The following is a 16647-nucleotide window of genomic DNA, read 5'->3' as shown; positions in this document are numbered from 1 at the left end:
ACAGCTTCTATCAAGTTAGGCGTTCTGAGACGTCTCCGCCAATTTTTCTCATCCCCCAGCTGCTATATCTCTGTACAAGGGCCTTATCCGCCCATGTATGGAGTATGCTTCACATGTCTGGGGGGGGACGGGGTTCCACTCATACTGCTCTTCTAGAAAGGTGGAATCAAAAGCTTTTCGTCTCATCAACTCCTCTCCTCTCACTGACTGTCTTCAGCCTCTCTCTCATCGCCGCAATGTTGCATCTCTAGCTGTCTTCTACCGCTATATTCACGCTAACTGCTCTTCTGATCTTGCTAACTGCATGCCTCCCCTCCTCCCGCGGCCTCGCTGCACAAGACTTTCTTCTTTCTCTCACCCCTATTGTCCACCTCTCTAATGCAAGAGTTAACCAGTATTCTCAGTAATTCATCCCTTTCTCTGGTAAACTCTGGAACTCCCTGCCTGCCTCTGTATTTCCTTCTTCCTATGACTTGAATTCCTTCAAGAGGGAGGTTTCAAGACACTTATCCTTCAATTTTTGACTACCGCTTTGGACCCTTTTATGGGACTGCCATTTCAGTAGGCTTTTTTTTTTTTTTTTATTGGATTTTTGTTGCCCTTGGCCAGTGTCCCTCGTACAAAAAAAAAAAAAAAAACCTGACCTAACTAACCTAACCTAACTTGACCTAACTAACCTAACCTAATTGACCTAACCTAACCTAACCTAACCTATCATCTCCGTGGCCTTTGCTAGCAGTCCTGGTGAGCGAAGAAAGAGTTATCAGGGACCGGATTGAATTAGAGACGTCGCAGTGAGGCTGGTAGATACCTATCAGCGCCAGCATTTTTAATTGTCTCCGATTTCGTGGTGCAAAGAGGTGACTTAGCCAAATTTGAAATCGATGTGCAGGAAAAGTACAGCATGAATTGCTGCACAAGTGTATCTAAAATTAAAAACATAACCCTTAATATTAATATTCATACTTACTGGTGTATGATAAGGCTTTGTTAATTGAATTATAAGATAAAACTAAAAATAGGTAATGAATTTTTTTTAAAGTAAGTAATAAACAGTAAAAATAAAAGGATGTTGACTTCGGCTTGTGCATTTTATCTGGGAATGTTGAAAAATATCAGATATCACTGACACGTCCTGCATATGAAAGTAATCAGTGAAATAAAAAAAGAACAGCACCGCTGGCGGACGTACGACGTACTTATCTTGATCATGATTCTTCAGTTAAAGAAAGCGCCGCGCGCCGTTAGGGAGTGTAAAGTGTAAACAATAGCCTCTCAGTTCTGCCGATACAAAGGCCTTTACTTTGCTTTACTATATCCAGAATAGGGTATAGCTCGTTCTTTCAAGAATTTTCTTAATTCCGCTGTAGTCCATGATTGTGGCGGTGATGTATCCATTGTGCAGGGTAGTCGAGTGTCTGTGTTTAGGTTTGCTCGCTGCCCAAGTACCCGAGGATAGTGATCGTACCGCAAAAATAAAGTCTCTGATACAAAATTATATTTTCTTTACATTAAATGGATTTGCCTGTTGTTTAGTACATGAAAATGCAAGTATATATTAGTATACTTCCATTGAGGTCAGTAGAAAATTACAGATTGCCTGCCTTGATACACTTATAGGCTCTTTTAAGAATATTATCTGAAATTATGAATAGAGGCTCAAACAATGTCATGTGCTGTCAGTTATCACGAAATTAATTGACTTAAAATTCAGACGCATTACTGTGCAACGATACACCTTTGTAAGCTTGTAAAACCTTGCCCCAAAAAGTATTTATTTTCCGGCGAATTAAAAATTCTGGCGCTATCTGGTATCAAAACGCTCACTGCGACGTCTCTAATTGGGGACAGGATTATTGCTATTATTATTATTATTATTATTATTATTATTATTATTATTATTATTATTATTATTATTATTAAATATAGTGTAGGTGTTTTAGTTATGTATTTCTATTTTTTTCATGATACTGCTTCTCATTTTCTTTCTTTTTTTCTTTATTTTTCAGTTTAAAAATCAGGTTATGAGAGAGAAAAAAACAAATAAAAAAACATAAAAGATTAAAACGAGAGAGAGAGAGAGAGAGAGAGACAGAGAGAGAGAGAGAGAGAGAGGAGAGAGAGAGAGAGAGAGAGAGAGAGAGAGAGAGAGAGAGAGAGAGAGAAAGAGAGAGAGTACGAAAGAAGGAAAGAGAAAAGAAAAGAACAGAAAACAAGGAAAAAAGAAAAAAAAAGAGCAGAAACCAGAAGAAAAAAGAAAAAGAAAAAGAAAAAAAGTAGAAAAAACAAAGAAAAATAAAGAAAAATAAATCATTACAAAAAACGAGAGAGAGAGAGAGAGAGAGAGAGAGAGAGAGAGAGAGAGAGAGAGAGAGAGAGAGAGAGAGAGAGAGAGAGAGTTGGTACTGTGTTTTGTTTAATATTTAAATCGTTTAGTGTGTTAGCGAACGAGTGCTTATAAATATTAACCACTACGCACCAGAAGTCTCCCGTCTCCATGGCAACCAGTGTAAACAAACATCAGCTGACCACTACCACCACCACCACCACCATCACCACCAACGCCACCAACACCGCCGCACCACCACCACCATCACCACTTCACAAATAGTATATCCATTGTGCCATCGTCACCACCACCACCATCACTGTCACCATCACCACATCGTTATCATATTACTAACCCCGTATTTAACACCACCCCCACCCCCACCACCACCACCACCACCACCACCACCACCACCACCATGGCTAAGAACACAACATACAAAGGATATTCTAAACAGGCTGAGAAGATTGCAAAAAACACACACTGTAAGTAGAGAGAGAGAGAGAGAGAGAGAGAGAGAGAGAGAGAGAGAGGAGAGAGAGAGAGAGAGAGAGAGAGAGAGAGAGAGAGAGGAGAGAGAGAGAGAGAGGAGAGAGAGAGAGAGAGAGAGAGAGAAGCAATAATAAACAGATATAAAATACGAAAAAAGGAAGGAGAAAAGATAGAAAGAAATAAACAGAAAATAAGGAATAAAGAAGAAAAAGAAAGAAAAGAACAGAAATCTGAATAAAAAAGAAAAACAAGAAAAAAAAACAGAAAAAAGAGATAACAGAATAAATACGGAGAGAGAGAGAGAGAGAGAGAGAGAGAGAGAGAGAGAGAGAGAGAGAGAGAGAGAGAGAGAGAGAGAGAGAGTACAGGATTTTTTACGACTATACAAAACTTAGCAATCTAGTTATTAGTCTTTCGAGAGGTTTAAAAGACTAGACAAATGTATGGATGGGGATGACAGGTGGAAGTAGACAGGTGTATTTCTTACAGGACTGCCACGTGTAGGCCTGGTGGCTTCCTGCACCAACCCTTGTGTCCTTGTGTTCAGGCAAAATTATAAAAACAATGACAGTAACAAAAATAATGATAAGGATGAATCTCTCTCTCTCTCTCTCTCTCTCTCTCTCTCTCTCTCTCTCTCTCTCTCTCTCTCCTCTCTCTCTCTCTCTCTCTCTCTTGACTTTTCTCTTATTTTCTTATACTCTGATAATAAGAACAATAATACCGATGATAATAATAATGTCTCTCTCTCTCTCTCTCTCTCTCTCTCTCTCTCTCTCTCTCTCTCTCTCTCTCTCTCTCTCTGCAACAGTCACGTGCGAGGAAGTGGACGCCTTACTGACCCTTCATGACCCAACAGGCACGGCACCTCGCATGGACGGCAACAGGTGTGTGTGTGTGTGTGTGCGGACGTATAGTTGTGCTGTTGTCTTTGCGCCGATAGTTATAAAAGATTTGTGATAGATTGACAAGATTTCTCCATTATCAACAGGAGAAACACTCTTGAGAACTTACCCAATCATCTCTGTGACCTTTGAAAATAGACGTGGTGAAGTAACATGGGTTTTCAAGGGTGCTTTTGCCGTTCTGGTGATAGATTAATAAGATTTCTACACTATTACCAGGAGAAACACTCTTGAGAACCTGGCTAATCATCTCTGTGGCCTTGAAAAATAGTCGTGGTAAAGTGACACGTGGTTTTTAATGATGTTTTTCAAGCTTCCAATGACAGATTAAGAAAATTTTTACACTTCTAACAGGAGAAACACTTTTGACAACCCAGTAACCATCCCTGTGACCTTGGAAAACAGTCATGGAGAAACAGCAAAGGATTTTTTAACCCCCTTGTTGTTCATCTCAGTGACACGTTTACTCTCTGCATATTAAACAGAAGAAACACTCTTGAGAACCCGGCTAACCATCTCTATAGCCTTGCAAAACAGTCATGGAGAAACAGCAAAGGATTTCTGAACCCCCTTGTTGTTCATCTCAGTGACACGTTTACTCTCTATATATTAAACAGAAGAAACACTCTTGAGAACCCGGCTAACCATGTCTATAGCCTTGGAAAGCAGTCAAACAACAGAGCGAAGCGTTACTGAACACCCTCGGTACTTATCCCAGCCAAACGCTTACTCACAGATTCAGAGACATGATGCACGGGACCTTTGCAATGACGGACGAGGTGCTGATGGAGGCGATGTTCAGGGTGTTCGACATGGACCAGGACGGCGTGGTGGGGCCCGAGGAGTTCGTCTTGAGCATGTCTGTCTTCCTACACGGCTCCCTTGATGAAAAGATTGACTGTGAGTGTGTGGCAAGGGTAAAAGGTTTTGTGGGATCCGAGAGGCCTGGTGTTGTCTTGCGATTGGTTTGGTTAGGTTTGGTTTGGTTTAGCTAGGTTACGTAAGGTTTGGCTTGGTTTAGTTAGATTACGTAAGGTTTGGCTTGGTTTAATTAGATTACGTAAGGTTTGACTTGGTTCAGTTAGGTTACGTAAGGTTTGGCTTGGTTTAGTTAGGTTATGTAAGGTTTGGTTTGGTTTAGTTAGGTTACGTAAAGCTTGGTTTGGTTTAGTTAAGTTACGTAAGATTTGGCTTGGTTTAGTTAGGCTACGTAAGGTTTGGCTTGGTTTAGTTAGGTTACGTGAGGTTTGGTTTGGTTAGGTTTAATTAGGTTAAGTAAGGTTTAATTTGGTTTGGTTTGGGTTGGTTTGGGTTGGTTTGGTTTAGTTAGGTTACGTAAGGTTTGGTATGGCTTGGTTTGATTTGGTTTGGTTTGGTTACGTTGGGTTCATCAAATGCTCCTCCTCCTCCTTACTGTTATCTTTTACTCTCACGCAAATATTTATCTTCTTTGTTCTTGTGTTCCTCCTCCTCTTCTGTTATTCTTATGTTCTTATGTCCCTCAAACTGTTGTTCATGTGTTACGTTCCTCCTTCATTTCCTCCTCACATCCTTCCAATTTACGTTCCTATGTTCCTATGTTCCTTCAGCGACTACTTCAGCGTACATTCACTATCCTCTCATATCCCCCGTCCCTCCCCAGATTGCTTCAGTGTCTACGACCACAACGGTGACGGAATGGTGTCCAGGGATGAAATGTTCCACCACCTCAAGTCTACTGTGGTTAATCTTCCACCTGGCGAGGAGCTGGACGAGGTGGCCAAGGATCTAGTAGGTGAGAGAGAGAGAGAGAGAGAGAGAGAGAGAGAGAGAGAGAGAGAGAGAGAGAGAGTTACACAGCCCAATAAAACCATAGCAACGAACATAATAATAAGTACATGACATTTGAAACCCGAAATATTCACGAAAACTTAAGAAACACTGAAATTTTTACCAAGAAAGAAGGGAAGGGAAGGAAGGGAAGAAGTAGAAAGCTGTGATAGTTAAGAAAGGATTAAATTTTACGGTTAGGGAGGCACTGGGGAAAACCAGTTAAGGAAGAATGTCAAGGAGGTTAAAGAGGCCAGCAGGAAACGGAGGAAGGAAAGGTGAGTGAAGGTGAAAGCGTGTGTTTCCTGTCTAGTGTGAGAAAATGGACTGTGTGCATGCGTCATTGTTATATCACTTAACAGGTCTGTATTTAGAAACGCTTCGCCCTCTCACCATGACTATTTTCCAAGACCACAGTGATCGTCAGCCGGATTCCCAAGATTGCTTCTGTTAATGATATAGGAATCTTGTAAATCGGTCACTGAAACCATAAAAAAACATCCTTGGAAATCCTTGTAATTTCATCAGGACAGTTTTGATTGTAGTGTTTATGTATATTGGGCATAGGCTTTTAAGTGCCACACGAGTTACGGTTAAGAAGAAGCGGGGCTTTCCTCCTAGAAGAGAATTAATGGATATAACGGAAGTATTCAAATAAAGCGCTTAGTTCAGTACAGAGAGCGCTGAGATGATGGGGTCGAAGGAACAGGATCCAAATTCAGGCGTTCCTCAAGCGTGTATCCTTTATTTTCCTTATCCTAGCCTGCATCTTCTCTAAACTGGAATCTTCTCTCTAGTAGCCTATCTTCCGTAGCTTATTGCCTCTAGCCTTTATATCTTTCCTATCCTTAATCTGTACCATTGCCTATATAGCCTGTATCTTCCTATCCAAGTCAGAGTGATTGGTGATAAGGGAAAGGTGGGCCAAGTGGCAGTCGAAGGATTAAAGCTCCCTAGTGACTCATCATTAACTAATCACTGAGTGTACATATATACCGTGCATCCACCACCCTGAGAACCAATTCCAGATCGTGTTGTCATTTCATCAAAACGATCCAAATCCACCAATCCGTCAAATTTTCCAGATGATTTAATTTAGTCAAAACTGTTTTTCCCCATATCCTATCAGTGTCAAATGGTCCTTTTCACTCCAATACATCAACATATAAAATAACTGCCAGATGTTATCAAAGCATCAAAAAAAAATAATAATAATAATAATAAAAAGTTATCAAAGCAGAGAAAAAAAAAAAAAAAAGTTATCAAAGCATCGACAAACCTACTCCATAATTATGCTATTGTATTTCTGATGTTTTGATGATAGGGTCTGCAATCTCCCACTAGAAACCTGTATTTTCTTTCTTAGCCTATACCATCGCCTCTCCCAGCCTGTACCCTACTCGCCAACACCCAGAATCTCCCTCCCTCAGCCTCCCTCCTCCCTCGCCTCTTCAGATCTCGTGGTTCGGAAACTAGACCAGGATCACGATGGGCGGGTCAGTTTCAGCGACTATGCAGGAGCGGTGAAGGAGGAGCCGCTGCTGCTGGAGGTGTTTGGGCCAGTGCTGCCAGACATACAGGTACACAGTAGGCACGTGTTTAGTGTAGGGACATTCTCCTTTCGCTTCCTCCTCCAGCATCACCACCACTTCTCCTCCTCCAATCTTGCTGTCTTGTCCAGAGCATCGTGAAGGAATATAGACAAAACACGGGATGAAAAAGACAAAAAGAAGACGAGGAAGAAGTGGAAGAGAAGACGAAGGAGGAGTTAAATGAAAGCAGTAGAAATTGGAGGAGGGGGAAGAGGAAGAGGAAGAGGAGGGTGAAATACCTTAGACGTGCATGCGTGTGTGGCTGAGGGAACAGTTAGGACATAAGGATGGGTGGCTGGATTATCAAGCCATCAGTAGGAGTGTATTCTGCAACGACCGTTTTCCAAGGCCACAGAAACGATTAGCGGGGTTCCCAAGAGTGTTTATCATATTAGTAATGGAGAAATCTTGTTAATCTATCGCTATACAACCATAAAAAAAAAAATAATAATAATAATAAAATACTCTTAAAAACATGTAACTTTGGCCCGTAATAAAAAAATAAAAAAAAAATGCTCTGCTATCTCACCACAACTATTTTCAAAGGCCACAATGATAAGCTGGGTTCTCAAGAGTGTTTATCATGTTACTAATGCAGTAATCTTGTTAATATGTCACAATACAACCATAAAAAATACCCGCTCATTGTGATTGGTAATGAGGGAAAGGTGAACCAAGTGGAAGTCAAAGGGTTAAAGCTCCCTAATGCCTCATCACTAACTAATCACTGAGTCTATAACATTCATCCACCACTCTGAGAACCAATTCCTTCCTATCTCTTTAAGATCTAACTTATTATTAAGCTTAAGGGGACAAGGCTTGCAGATCTAGCCGCCTTTATCTCTTACTTCCTGTGTGTGTCTCCTAACCACTTCGTCCCTGCAGGAACGGGAACACTTCCTCAGTACCTTCCTGGATCTGTACGGCCTGAGGGCACAGCAGATCTAGCGCCATAGCAGCACGCCACTACGCCAATTAACTCACTGCACAACAAACACTGAAGCGCCACTCATCTCACTCACTACCCGGTCCTTGTGATATATTTATTTATTTAACTGTGAATTATTGTTAAAACTATGTACTTCTTTTTTTCTTTGGCTTGAAAATAACAAAAATGTGGAGATGAATATGAAAGTATGAAAACTAGCTATAAATAAACATGGAAATGTGGAAACGAGTAAAAAATACCTAAATTAGCAGGAAAATAGGACTATGGAAAATTATAGCAGTAGTCTTTATGTGTTGTAAATATATTTAAACCGAACTTCAAATGATTGTGTTGAGAGATACAAGTTTTGAAACGAGTACGCTTAATAAAGACTAACGACCAATATTGAAGTGATAATTCATCCTGTATTAAAGATGTGAAGGTTACGTTGATGAACTCAAAATTATAAAAAAAAAATTGATAAAACACATCCATCACATTCTAAGCTTCGGAAATCTCCAAGGCTTGTGTTTCCAAAAGCCGCAGGGATGATTAATCAGGTTCCCATAGGCGTTTCTTCTCATTGATAGTGGAAAATCTTTTTACACTCAATGAAATCATGATAACACGAAAATCCCAAATGAGGTTATCTATTACTAAAACCATGGAAATATTAGTAAACCTCAATAATTTCCACAAGTGGCTGTTTAACTAGCCAAAGAATTGTGAAAACCATTGAAAATCCTCCAAACTTTAAATAGTGCTTGTTAAACTAACCCAAGAATCGTTAAAGTTATTTAAGATCCTATTAACTTCTACTAGCACTTGTTAAATTATCCCTAGAATCCTGAAAACTATTGAAAATCCTGTTCATTCTCCATAGAATCCTGAACACCCTTGAAAACTCCACTAACTTCCACTGCAGCCTGTTCAAATACCACTGTAATCCTGAAAACCCTTGAAAATCCCAGTAACTTCCACTGCAGCCTGTTCAACTATCACTGTAATCCTGAAAACCCTTGAAAACCCCACTAACATCCACTGCAGCCTGTTCAAGTACCACTGTAATCCTGAAAACCCTTGAAAATCCCAGTAACTTCCACTGCAGCCTGTTCAACTATCACTGTAATCATGAAAACCCTTCAAAACCCCACTAACTTCCACTGCAGCCTGTGAAATCAGTAGAGACAACACACCAACATTCAACATTAGCTACTGAATATAGGAATTATCAATTTGAAAACCCAAGTAACTTCAGTACAGCCTGTTAAACTCACTGTAATCATGAATAAACCTTTGAAAACCCCACTATACCCTATGAAATCAGTAGAGGCAAAACTACACTACTGTACCAATTGAATGGAGGAATTATCGAGTTTATTTTGTAGTTTCCCAGTGCGAATGCAAATTTCTATTACAACCAAAAACTACAATGACGACCTTGAGCCATCCCTAAACATTTCTCTCCTGCTAAGGCTTAACAATCAGAATCCGGCAGTCTTTTTGTAATAATTTCTTCTGGTAAATCTTTATATTACTTCCGTTTCATGACTGCTATCCTGAAATCAGTAAGTTGCTATTGAGTCTAGTTAAAATACTCACCTCAACTCTTTCAGTGCTATCAGACAGTTCTTGAATCACAAACCACTCTGAAATATATCCTTTTCTTCCACGGCCTCCTCAAAACGTTACATTAGCTAGAAATAGAACCTCCTCTTTTACTTGTATTTTTTTCTTGTAGGTGCCTTGAAATGTTTTGTACAGCACTTTTAATGTGAGTTCTTGTATATCACGGTGAAAGGGTTAAAATTACCTAGTTTCATGAAATTCTGACATGCAGTGGACCCTTTTAATAATTTCCAGAGGTTACTCTGGATTGCAAAGGTAAAGGGGTGATCTGCCCTGTATAGGAGAAGGGCACACTCAAGTCACGGTCCTTTCACACAGAATCACATGCATTTCAATGGGGTTCGTGTGCACCAATGTGTGCTTCCATTGAAATGCATGTAAAGCGCGACTAGACCAAGAGTGCACTGTGGCTTGAGTGTGACTGATCCTAGTGTGCATCACCCTGAGGACAAACACTGAGGAGAATAATAATAATGAGTGGTCTTAGCAAACCTTTCTTTTCACTGGAGCAGACTAATAGATCGTAATAGTTCAGAGTGAGTGATTTATTGAGACAAAGTATATATATATCTTAAAAGAATGACACACAAAGACTCAGAATCTCTCTCTCCCTACTTAACAAAATCTTCTGGAGTCGTTCCCTTAATGATAACTAACCTTTGACAACACAAATACTTAAATCACTGAAGTGAATCACCATAACAACAAACTGATGCATTAAAATGAATGACAAAAACTTCCCTAAATGTATGTATATATATGTATATGTATAATTACTGAGGGATTCCTAAAAAATTTTCATTATCAAAGACCTTAAAAGAAAAAAATACAATAAAAACACTAAAGGAAATTGGAGAAGAAAGGAAAAGTGAAAAAGGAGACAGAGAAATCATAATATGGAATGAATATTAGAACTATTATTTTTTTGGTAGTGGTTTTGCTGTTTCCCGTTTTTTTACTTTTTTTTTACATTTTTTGTGTTTTTTTTTTTCTTCCATTAACCATGTGTCCTATTAGCAGTAAGGGCAGAGGGTGGGCAGCGGGCAGGGGGGACACACAACCTGACTACAGGACTGGCAGACATGACCAACGACACTCTCACCATGAAACAAAAACGACCAATTCTCTTCACTGTATACACAACTCCCACCATGAAATAAAACCTAACAGTTGAAATTACAGTTAAGCTCTAATTCTCGATCTTACTGTCATTTTAGCATCAATAAGATCTTTTGAGATGTGTTATTTCATCAGTCAAGAAAACATCTTAGGAGGAGGAGGCTGGCAGTTCAAGAGACTTAAGAATAGATGACTGTTTATCTTTCATTGAGGCTTATGCTGGGAGCTCTAAGCCTCCTGTGTGTGTGTGTGTGTGTGTGTGTGTGTGTGTGTGTGTGTGTGTGTGTGTGTGTGTGTGTGTGTGTGTGTGTGTGTGTGTGTGTAGTGGTGAATGTTGATGGGGGTAAGGATATGGAAATGATTAAACACAAGAATGGTGAGGTGAACAAAGGAAAAAGGAGAGATATTAGTGAAGGGGAAGGAATAGAAGAGAATAAGAAAAGTATAAATGAAAACAAACAATGGAAGAACTTAAAATGGAAATAAAAAAAAAAAGATAATAATAATGATACAACTGAAAGGTGCCACCATCACATCACCACCACAACCTGCCACACAGTATTGCCAATCACACAGCAACACCGGCCAGGCCTCCACAAACACACAAACACAACAAACACACAAACACTTGCATTGGATTTGTCGACATGTGCAAGTCTGTGTTTTGTTTACATTTTGCAAGACGTGTTGATAAAGAGTGCCGTTGTCCCTTCCCTGCCTCACCACATGTCAGGTCTGTGCCACCCTTGCCCTCTACGCCACATCTACCACGTGGGGAACTCTGTCACTCTCTCGCCGCGCCACAGCCACACCCCTATGCTGCTCAGTGTCACCACTACAAAAAGTCATAAATCTTTACCACAAAACAGCTGGTGTGGGTTAAGTTAATGTTACCTAAATTTACTGTACTTTAAAGATGCTTAGATTTTTGGGTGTAACTTAATTTACTACACAATGCTCGCCTTTCTCTTAAGTTTCTAGTGTAAAGTGTTTTGGTTATGGTTACTTAAAGAGTCTACTACGACATGCCGGGTTGACTTAAAGTATTCACCCCGAAATGTTTGGTTTTTAGTCAATTGTTTGCCAGGAAATGCTTAAATCCACTTACTTAAATTTACCACAAAATGTTTAGGTAGTCACTTAAAAATATTTACCCACAAAATACTTAAGATCCAGTTACGTACTTAAATTTACCAGAAAACAGTTCGTCGCTTAAAAATTTACAAAAAACGCCTGGATTCAGTCACTTAAAATTTACCACAAAAGACTCGGATTTGCTAAAAAAAATATACAGTTCTCTCAAAAGCATTACTCTTAAAATACAAAAGATACCTCTTAATCTTATGAAAAGGTTAAGTACACACAAAAAGTACTTGCCTAGCTTTAGAAACATTCTCATAAACACTTGCCTTGTTGATGCCTCGTCTGGGGAAATTAGAATAATGACATAACATTTGTGATTAGGCTAAGAATCGAGGGTTTTTTTTTTTTTACACTTTTCACCTTGGAAGATCAGACCCAAACTACTTTTTAAAAACACTTATAAGTACTACACCTCACTTAACTCTTTTATCCATGGAACAAATATAAAAAAGTAAATAAACACTTTTTTGTTATTCACCATTGAAAAACATGAGCAAAATGAGAAAAATAGTAAAATAATAAAAAAAGAGCTTGGAATATGAACAATGCTATGAGACAAGAAATAAATACATTAAATAATAACACATTTTCTTTTACATTTACCTTTAAAAACACTTGAGCAAATGAAAATATAGTTTAACCACTAAAAACAAAAGTAAAACAGTATAGCAATATATTAACACTGAAATTAATTAATTATAAAAAAATATAAAAAAATGAAATAAAAGATAATTATTACACTAACAAAATTAACAAAACATTAAAAAAATAAATAAATCAAATCAATCGATCAATCAATAAAAAAAATAATAAAAACAAACACTTTGGAGTATCAAAACTAAGCAACACAAGACAAATCAAGACCAAGATCAAGAGCAAAACAGCCTATCCACCTATCAACACTTTATCAACACAGCAGCAGCAGCAGTGGGAGGGTGGGGGGGGCGAGTGTGACGCAGCGACAGAATCAGCCAACATAACCAGGAACCCGTTGATGTTCAGTCAATCTGGTACACCATGTAGAGGTGGTCACCAGATGCCGGGGCGAGAGGGTGGCCCGGTGGAAGAGCCTCGAACCCCAGGAACATGAAGGTGCGCAGTAACATAGCTGGTGGAGGATGTGAAGGTTAGAAATGACTGGGCTATTTGGAGTGATGAAAAGATGAATTAATATAGCTGGAGCAGGGTGAAGGTTAGAAATGACTGGGTTTTTGAGGCAATGAGGTGATGGAATGACAAATTAACAAAGCTGGTGGAGGATGTGATAGTTAGAAATGACTGAGCTGTTTGAGGTGATGGAAAGAGTAGTAGTAATAAGGCTGGTGAAGGATGCAGATTAGAAAAGACTTACCACCCTAAACCATCACAGTAACCTAGCTGGAGGAGGATGTGTGGTTTACAAATTACTGGGTTTTTGAGCTGAGGCAGACAAGAAGTAATATAGCCTACACACACGTTTCCAATACCCCTCAGTAACTTGCACACTTCCAATCATGTTTCTATAGTCCTCTACACACTTATAATATCCATCAGTATCTTGCACACTTCCATTCATGTTTCTACAGTATCCTACACACTTATAATATTTTCTAGTAACTTCTATTTACGTTTCTACACCATCACACTTCTAAAATTCCTCAGTAACTTGCATACTTCCATTCACTGCCTTCTAATATACCTCAGTAACTTACACATCTCCATTCACAGTCATACAACAACAAGCTAGCTGAGGACATAACCCAGCCAGACCAGACCACCACTCACCCCTGTCACTGCGATCCTTCCTGAAGCAGACCAGGACGTGGGAGCAGCCAAGCACCTCCTCCGCGTACTCCAGCAGGGACACGAAGGCCTCCTTGCTGCCCTCGGGAAGGTGCACCAGCCACAGGTACAGCCGCCGCCCCACCACCACAGTCTCCCACACCACGCTGGTCTGTTCCGCTACCTGGAACTCAAAGCTCAGCCGCACGCAGCCACTCTGAGCCGCCGATACCACTTCAGTACCCTGCCGATGTTAGGTTAGGTTAGGTTAGATTGGGTGTTTGTGGGTAGATTACTGTGTTGGGTGAAATGCTTATACTGCAAGATAATGTATGAGGGTTTTATGTCTCATTAGTGTGTGTGTGTGTGTGTGTGTGTGTGTGTGTGTGTGTGTGTGTGTGTGTGTGTGTGTGTGTGTGTGTGTGTGTGTGTGTGTGTGTGTGTGTGTGTGTGTGTGTGTGTGTGTGTGTGTGTGTGTGTGGTATTGTATTGGGTGAAATGTTTGTACTGTGAGGATTGTATGACTTATCACTGTGACTTTATTGGTGATGGTACTGTCTTATTATTGTGGTTAGGTTAGGTGTGTGTGTGTAAGTGCATGTGTAATTATACACAGTGTAACACAAGTTTCTGCAGATATTGCCAGAGGTGGAAGTACAGGTTATTCTCAGTGGAAAATATTCTAGGCACAGACGCGTTTTAAGGCATGGCAAGATACAACGGTCAGGCTGGGCAGGTATGAATGACAAGGACCTGAAATTGCGAATAACTCAGTCATGATTTCTACAAGTTTTGGAGGTTTAAAGGATCCCACGACAAGACGAGTGACAACAACAGACCAATACCGATTACTGATAAACATTTACACAATGGTAATGTGGATATATTAATTGACAAATAAAATAACAGGCTGCGTGGCACCGTGCACTGCCCGGGCAGGGAGTGTGAAGCTGCAAGGCTAGCAGCAAATTAGCTGATTGTTTGTCAGATTAGAGAGTTTTCCTCCAAGACAGTGACAGTGAATATGTTCAGATTGTATTGCACAACTTAGAAGTAATGTGGAGAGTGGGGAAGAGGTGTTTCTCTGTCATAGATACACCCCCAGCCCAGCTGTTGTATCTGTTGCCACGCCTCAAAATGCACAAATGCATAGAACATTTTCCACTTACAATAACCTGTACTTTCACTTCTGGCAATATCCACTGAAACTTGTGTTACATCCTGCACTGGGTGAAATGTGACCTGCTTGTAATGATGTAACCTGTGCTGGTTCAAGTAACTGGACTCAAACACTGCTATTACTGGTATGACTTACTATTACTACTTTAGTCAAGATTTCATAATTGTCTAATTTTTCATATATACTCACACTAACAATGCAAAAACAATAATAACAAGATAAATCATTATATTTCCAAAGCTATAACAATAATATTGATTTCCACCCACACAAACACAAGCCCTCTTCCTGTACTACAGGGAAAAACTAACCTGGTACAAGAAATGCACAGAAAAAATGAAAACTGGTGAACTATTTTGAAAGCACAGAAAAATGTTAAATCTTCAAGTGAGAAAAACCTGGCTCACAGTTTTGCATTTCACTCATACCAGATTAGAGTTTTCTAGATAGAACACCACAACAAGGCAAACAGCTCCCAGCACCCACCAGCACAGGCTTGGTGCGAGTGCTGGCCACAGGGGGCTCTGAAGGTTTCCCCACGCCGCTGCCCTCTGTGCTGATGGACACACTGGCGGCATGGGGGGCATCAAACCCACCACCGAGGCCCTGCGCCCAGGTGAATCGAAAAGTGGCGCAGGCCCCCACTGCTCACACTACTAGACTCCATACTGAAAAGAAGACACACACACTGGTTAGGTTAAGTTGGGTTACATTTGATTAGATTAGGTTATCAGGCCCCCACTGCTCACACTACCAGACTCCATATTGAGGCAAGAAGACACATGCTGGTTAGCTTAGTATAGGTTAGGTTAGATCAGGTTACCAGGCCCACACTGCAAAGACAACACACTCATTAGCTTAGATTAGACTTCAAACTGAAAGGAAGATGCACATTGGTTGGATTAGAGACTACATATTGCATTGTAAATTTAAGTAAGTAGGAATGCACACACACACACACACAACACAATCATTTACTCACTCACTGACTCGGCTAACTTTCACTCCCTCACTCACTGACTCGGCTAATTCTTTCACTCCCTCACTCACTCATTCAACTAACTCAACCTTAGTAAATCTTTCACTCTCTCACTCATTCACTAACTCAAACTTGCGAACTCACAAACTCACTCACCCACTCTCTCTCTCTCTCTAACTCTAAACTTACTCGCACTCACACTCACGCGCACACACACACACCCTCACCTTGGCTTTGATGTAAGCACCACCTCTGTAGCAACAAAATTCCACACGTCAAACATCTTGTATATTTTTAGTGTGTATCTCTAGTGTGTTTCTAGACGTGTACACCTCCAATATATGACACCCCAATATGTGCACACAATCCTTCACCACAACGACCAGTGCACATGTGTGAAATTTGGTGGTCCACACATGCAGATAAAATTACTCTCAACGATAACTTGTTAGCACACCAACAGTTAGTGTTAAAATATTTTATCGGGAATTATAAAATATTTTATCGGAAATTAGAGGCTTAATATCTGTAGATTATATTTAATGGTTCATTGGTACCGTTTGACTTTTCCTTTTTCTTTGTACAGTTTTTTTTTTTTTTTTTTTATGAGGGGAAAAATAATTCCAACTGTTTACTAATTTTTTTTTTCGGTGGGTGAAAAAGTCTATTTTTTAATTATTATTTTCTGTTTTGTTTCACCTTTGGGTTCCAAAGTACTTCTTCAACCAATACTTTCTTTTCTTTAAGAGGACAGACAGTTAGTGGGTCTTTTTCTTCCTTT

General features: G+C 39.8%; 3 protein-coding genes across 5 annotated transcripts in view; 1 reads left to right on the top strand and 2 right to left on the bottom strand.

Annotated features, from left to right (window-relative positions):
• LOC135094091 (mucin-2-like) overlaps positions 1-8111 on the bottom strand; it is a 20418-nt gene extending 12307 nt beyond the window's left edge. For both annotated transcript variants that reach the window (XM_063993870.1, XM_063993871.1), the window contains exon 1: positions 7976-8111. The gene's annotated coding sequence lies outside the window, so the exon portion shown is untranslated. The remainder of the gene's footprint in view (positions 1-7975) is intronic.
• Positions 2376-12641, top strand: LOC135094092 (calaxin-like). Of its 2 annotated transcripts, XM_063993873.1 has the most exons (6): positions 2376-2814; positions 3633-3708; positions 4463-4626; positions 5369-5500; positions 6991-7115; positions 8013-12641. In XM_063993873.1, exons 1-6 carry the CDS (start codon positions 2748-2750, stop codon positions 8073-8075), a joined length of 627 nt encoding a protein of 208 aa, XP_063849943.1. In that variant the 5' UTR covers positions 2376-2747; the 3' UTR covers positions 8076-12641. The 2 variants fall into 2 exon arrangements, with proteins under 2 accessions (XP_063849943.1, XP_063849944.1); XM_063993874.1 differs by lacking the exon at positions 6991-7115.
• Positions 10212-15651, bottom strand: LOC135093950 (ornithine decarboxylase antizyme 1-like). Its single transcript, XM_063993630.1, has 4 exons — positions 15630-15651; positions 15374-15534; positions 13711-13951; positions 10212-13054 (listed from the first exon to the last, which is right to left on the bottom strand). The coding sequence occupies exons 1-4, from the start codon at positions 15649-15651 to the stop codon at positions 12945-12947; spliced, it is 534 nt and encodes a 177-aa protein (XP_063849700.1). The 3' UTR covers positions 10212-12944.
• Between the last annotated feature and the right edge of the window lie 996 nt (positions 15652-16647).

This window comes from Scylla paramamosain, chromosome 44 (genome assembly GCF_035594125.1).
Source record: "Scylla paramamosain isolate STU-SP2022 chromosome 44, ASM3559412v1, whole genome shotgun sequence".
In the NCBI taxonomy this organism is placed as follows: Eukaryota; Metazoa; Arthropoda; class Malacostraca; order Decapoda; family Portunidae; genus Scylla; species Scylla paramamosain.
Note: the sequence above shows the minus strand (reverse complement) of the source record. Positions and strands in the feature narration are given on the sequence as shown.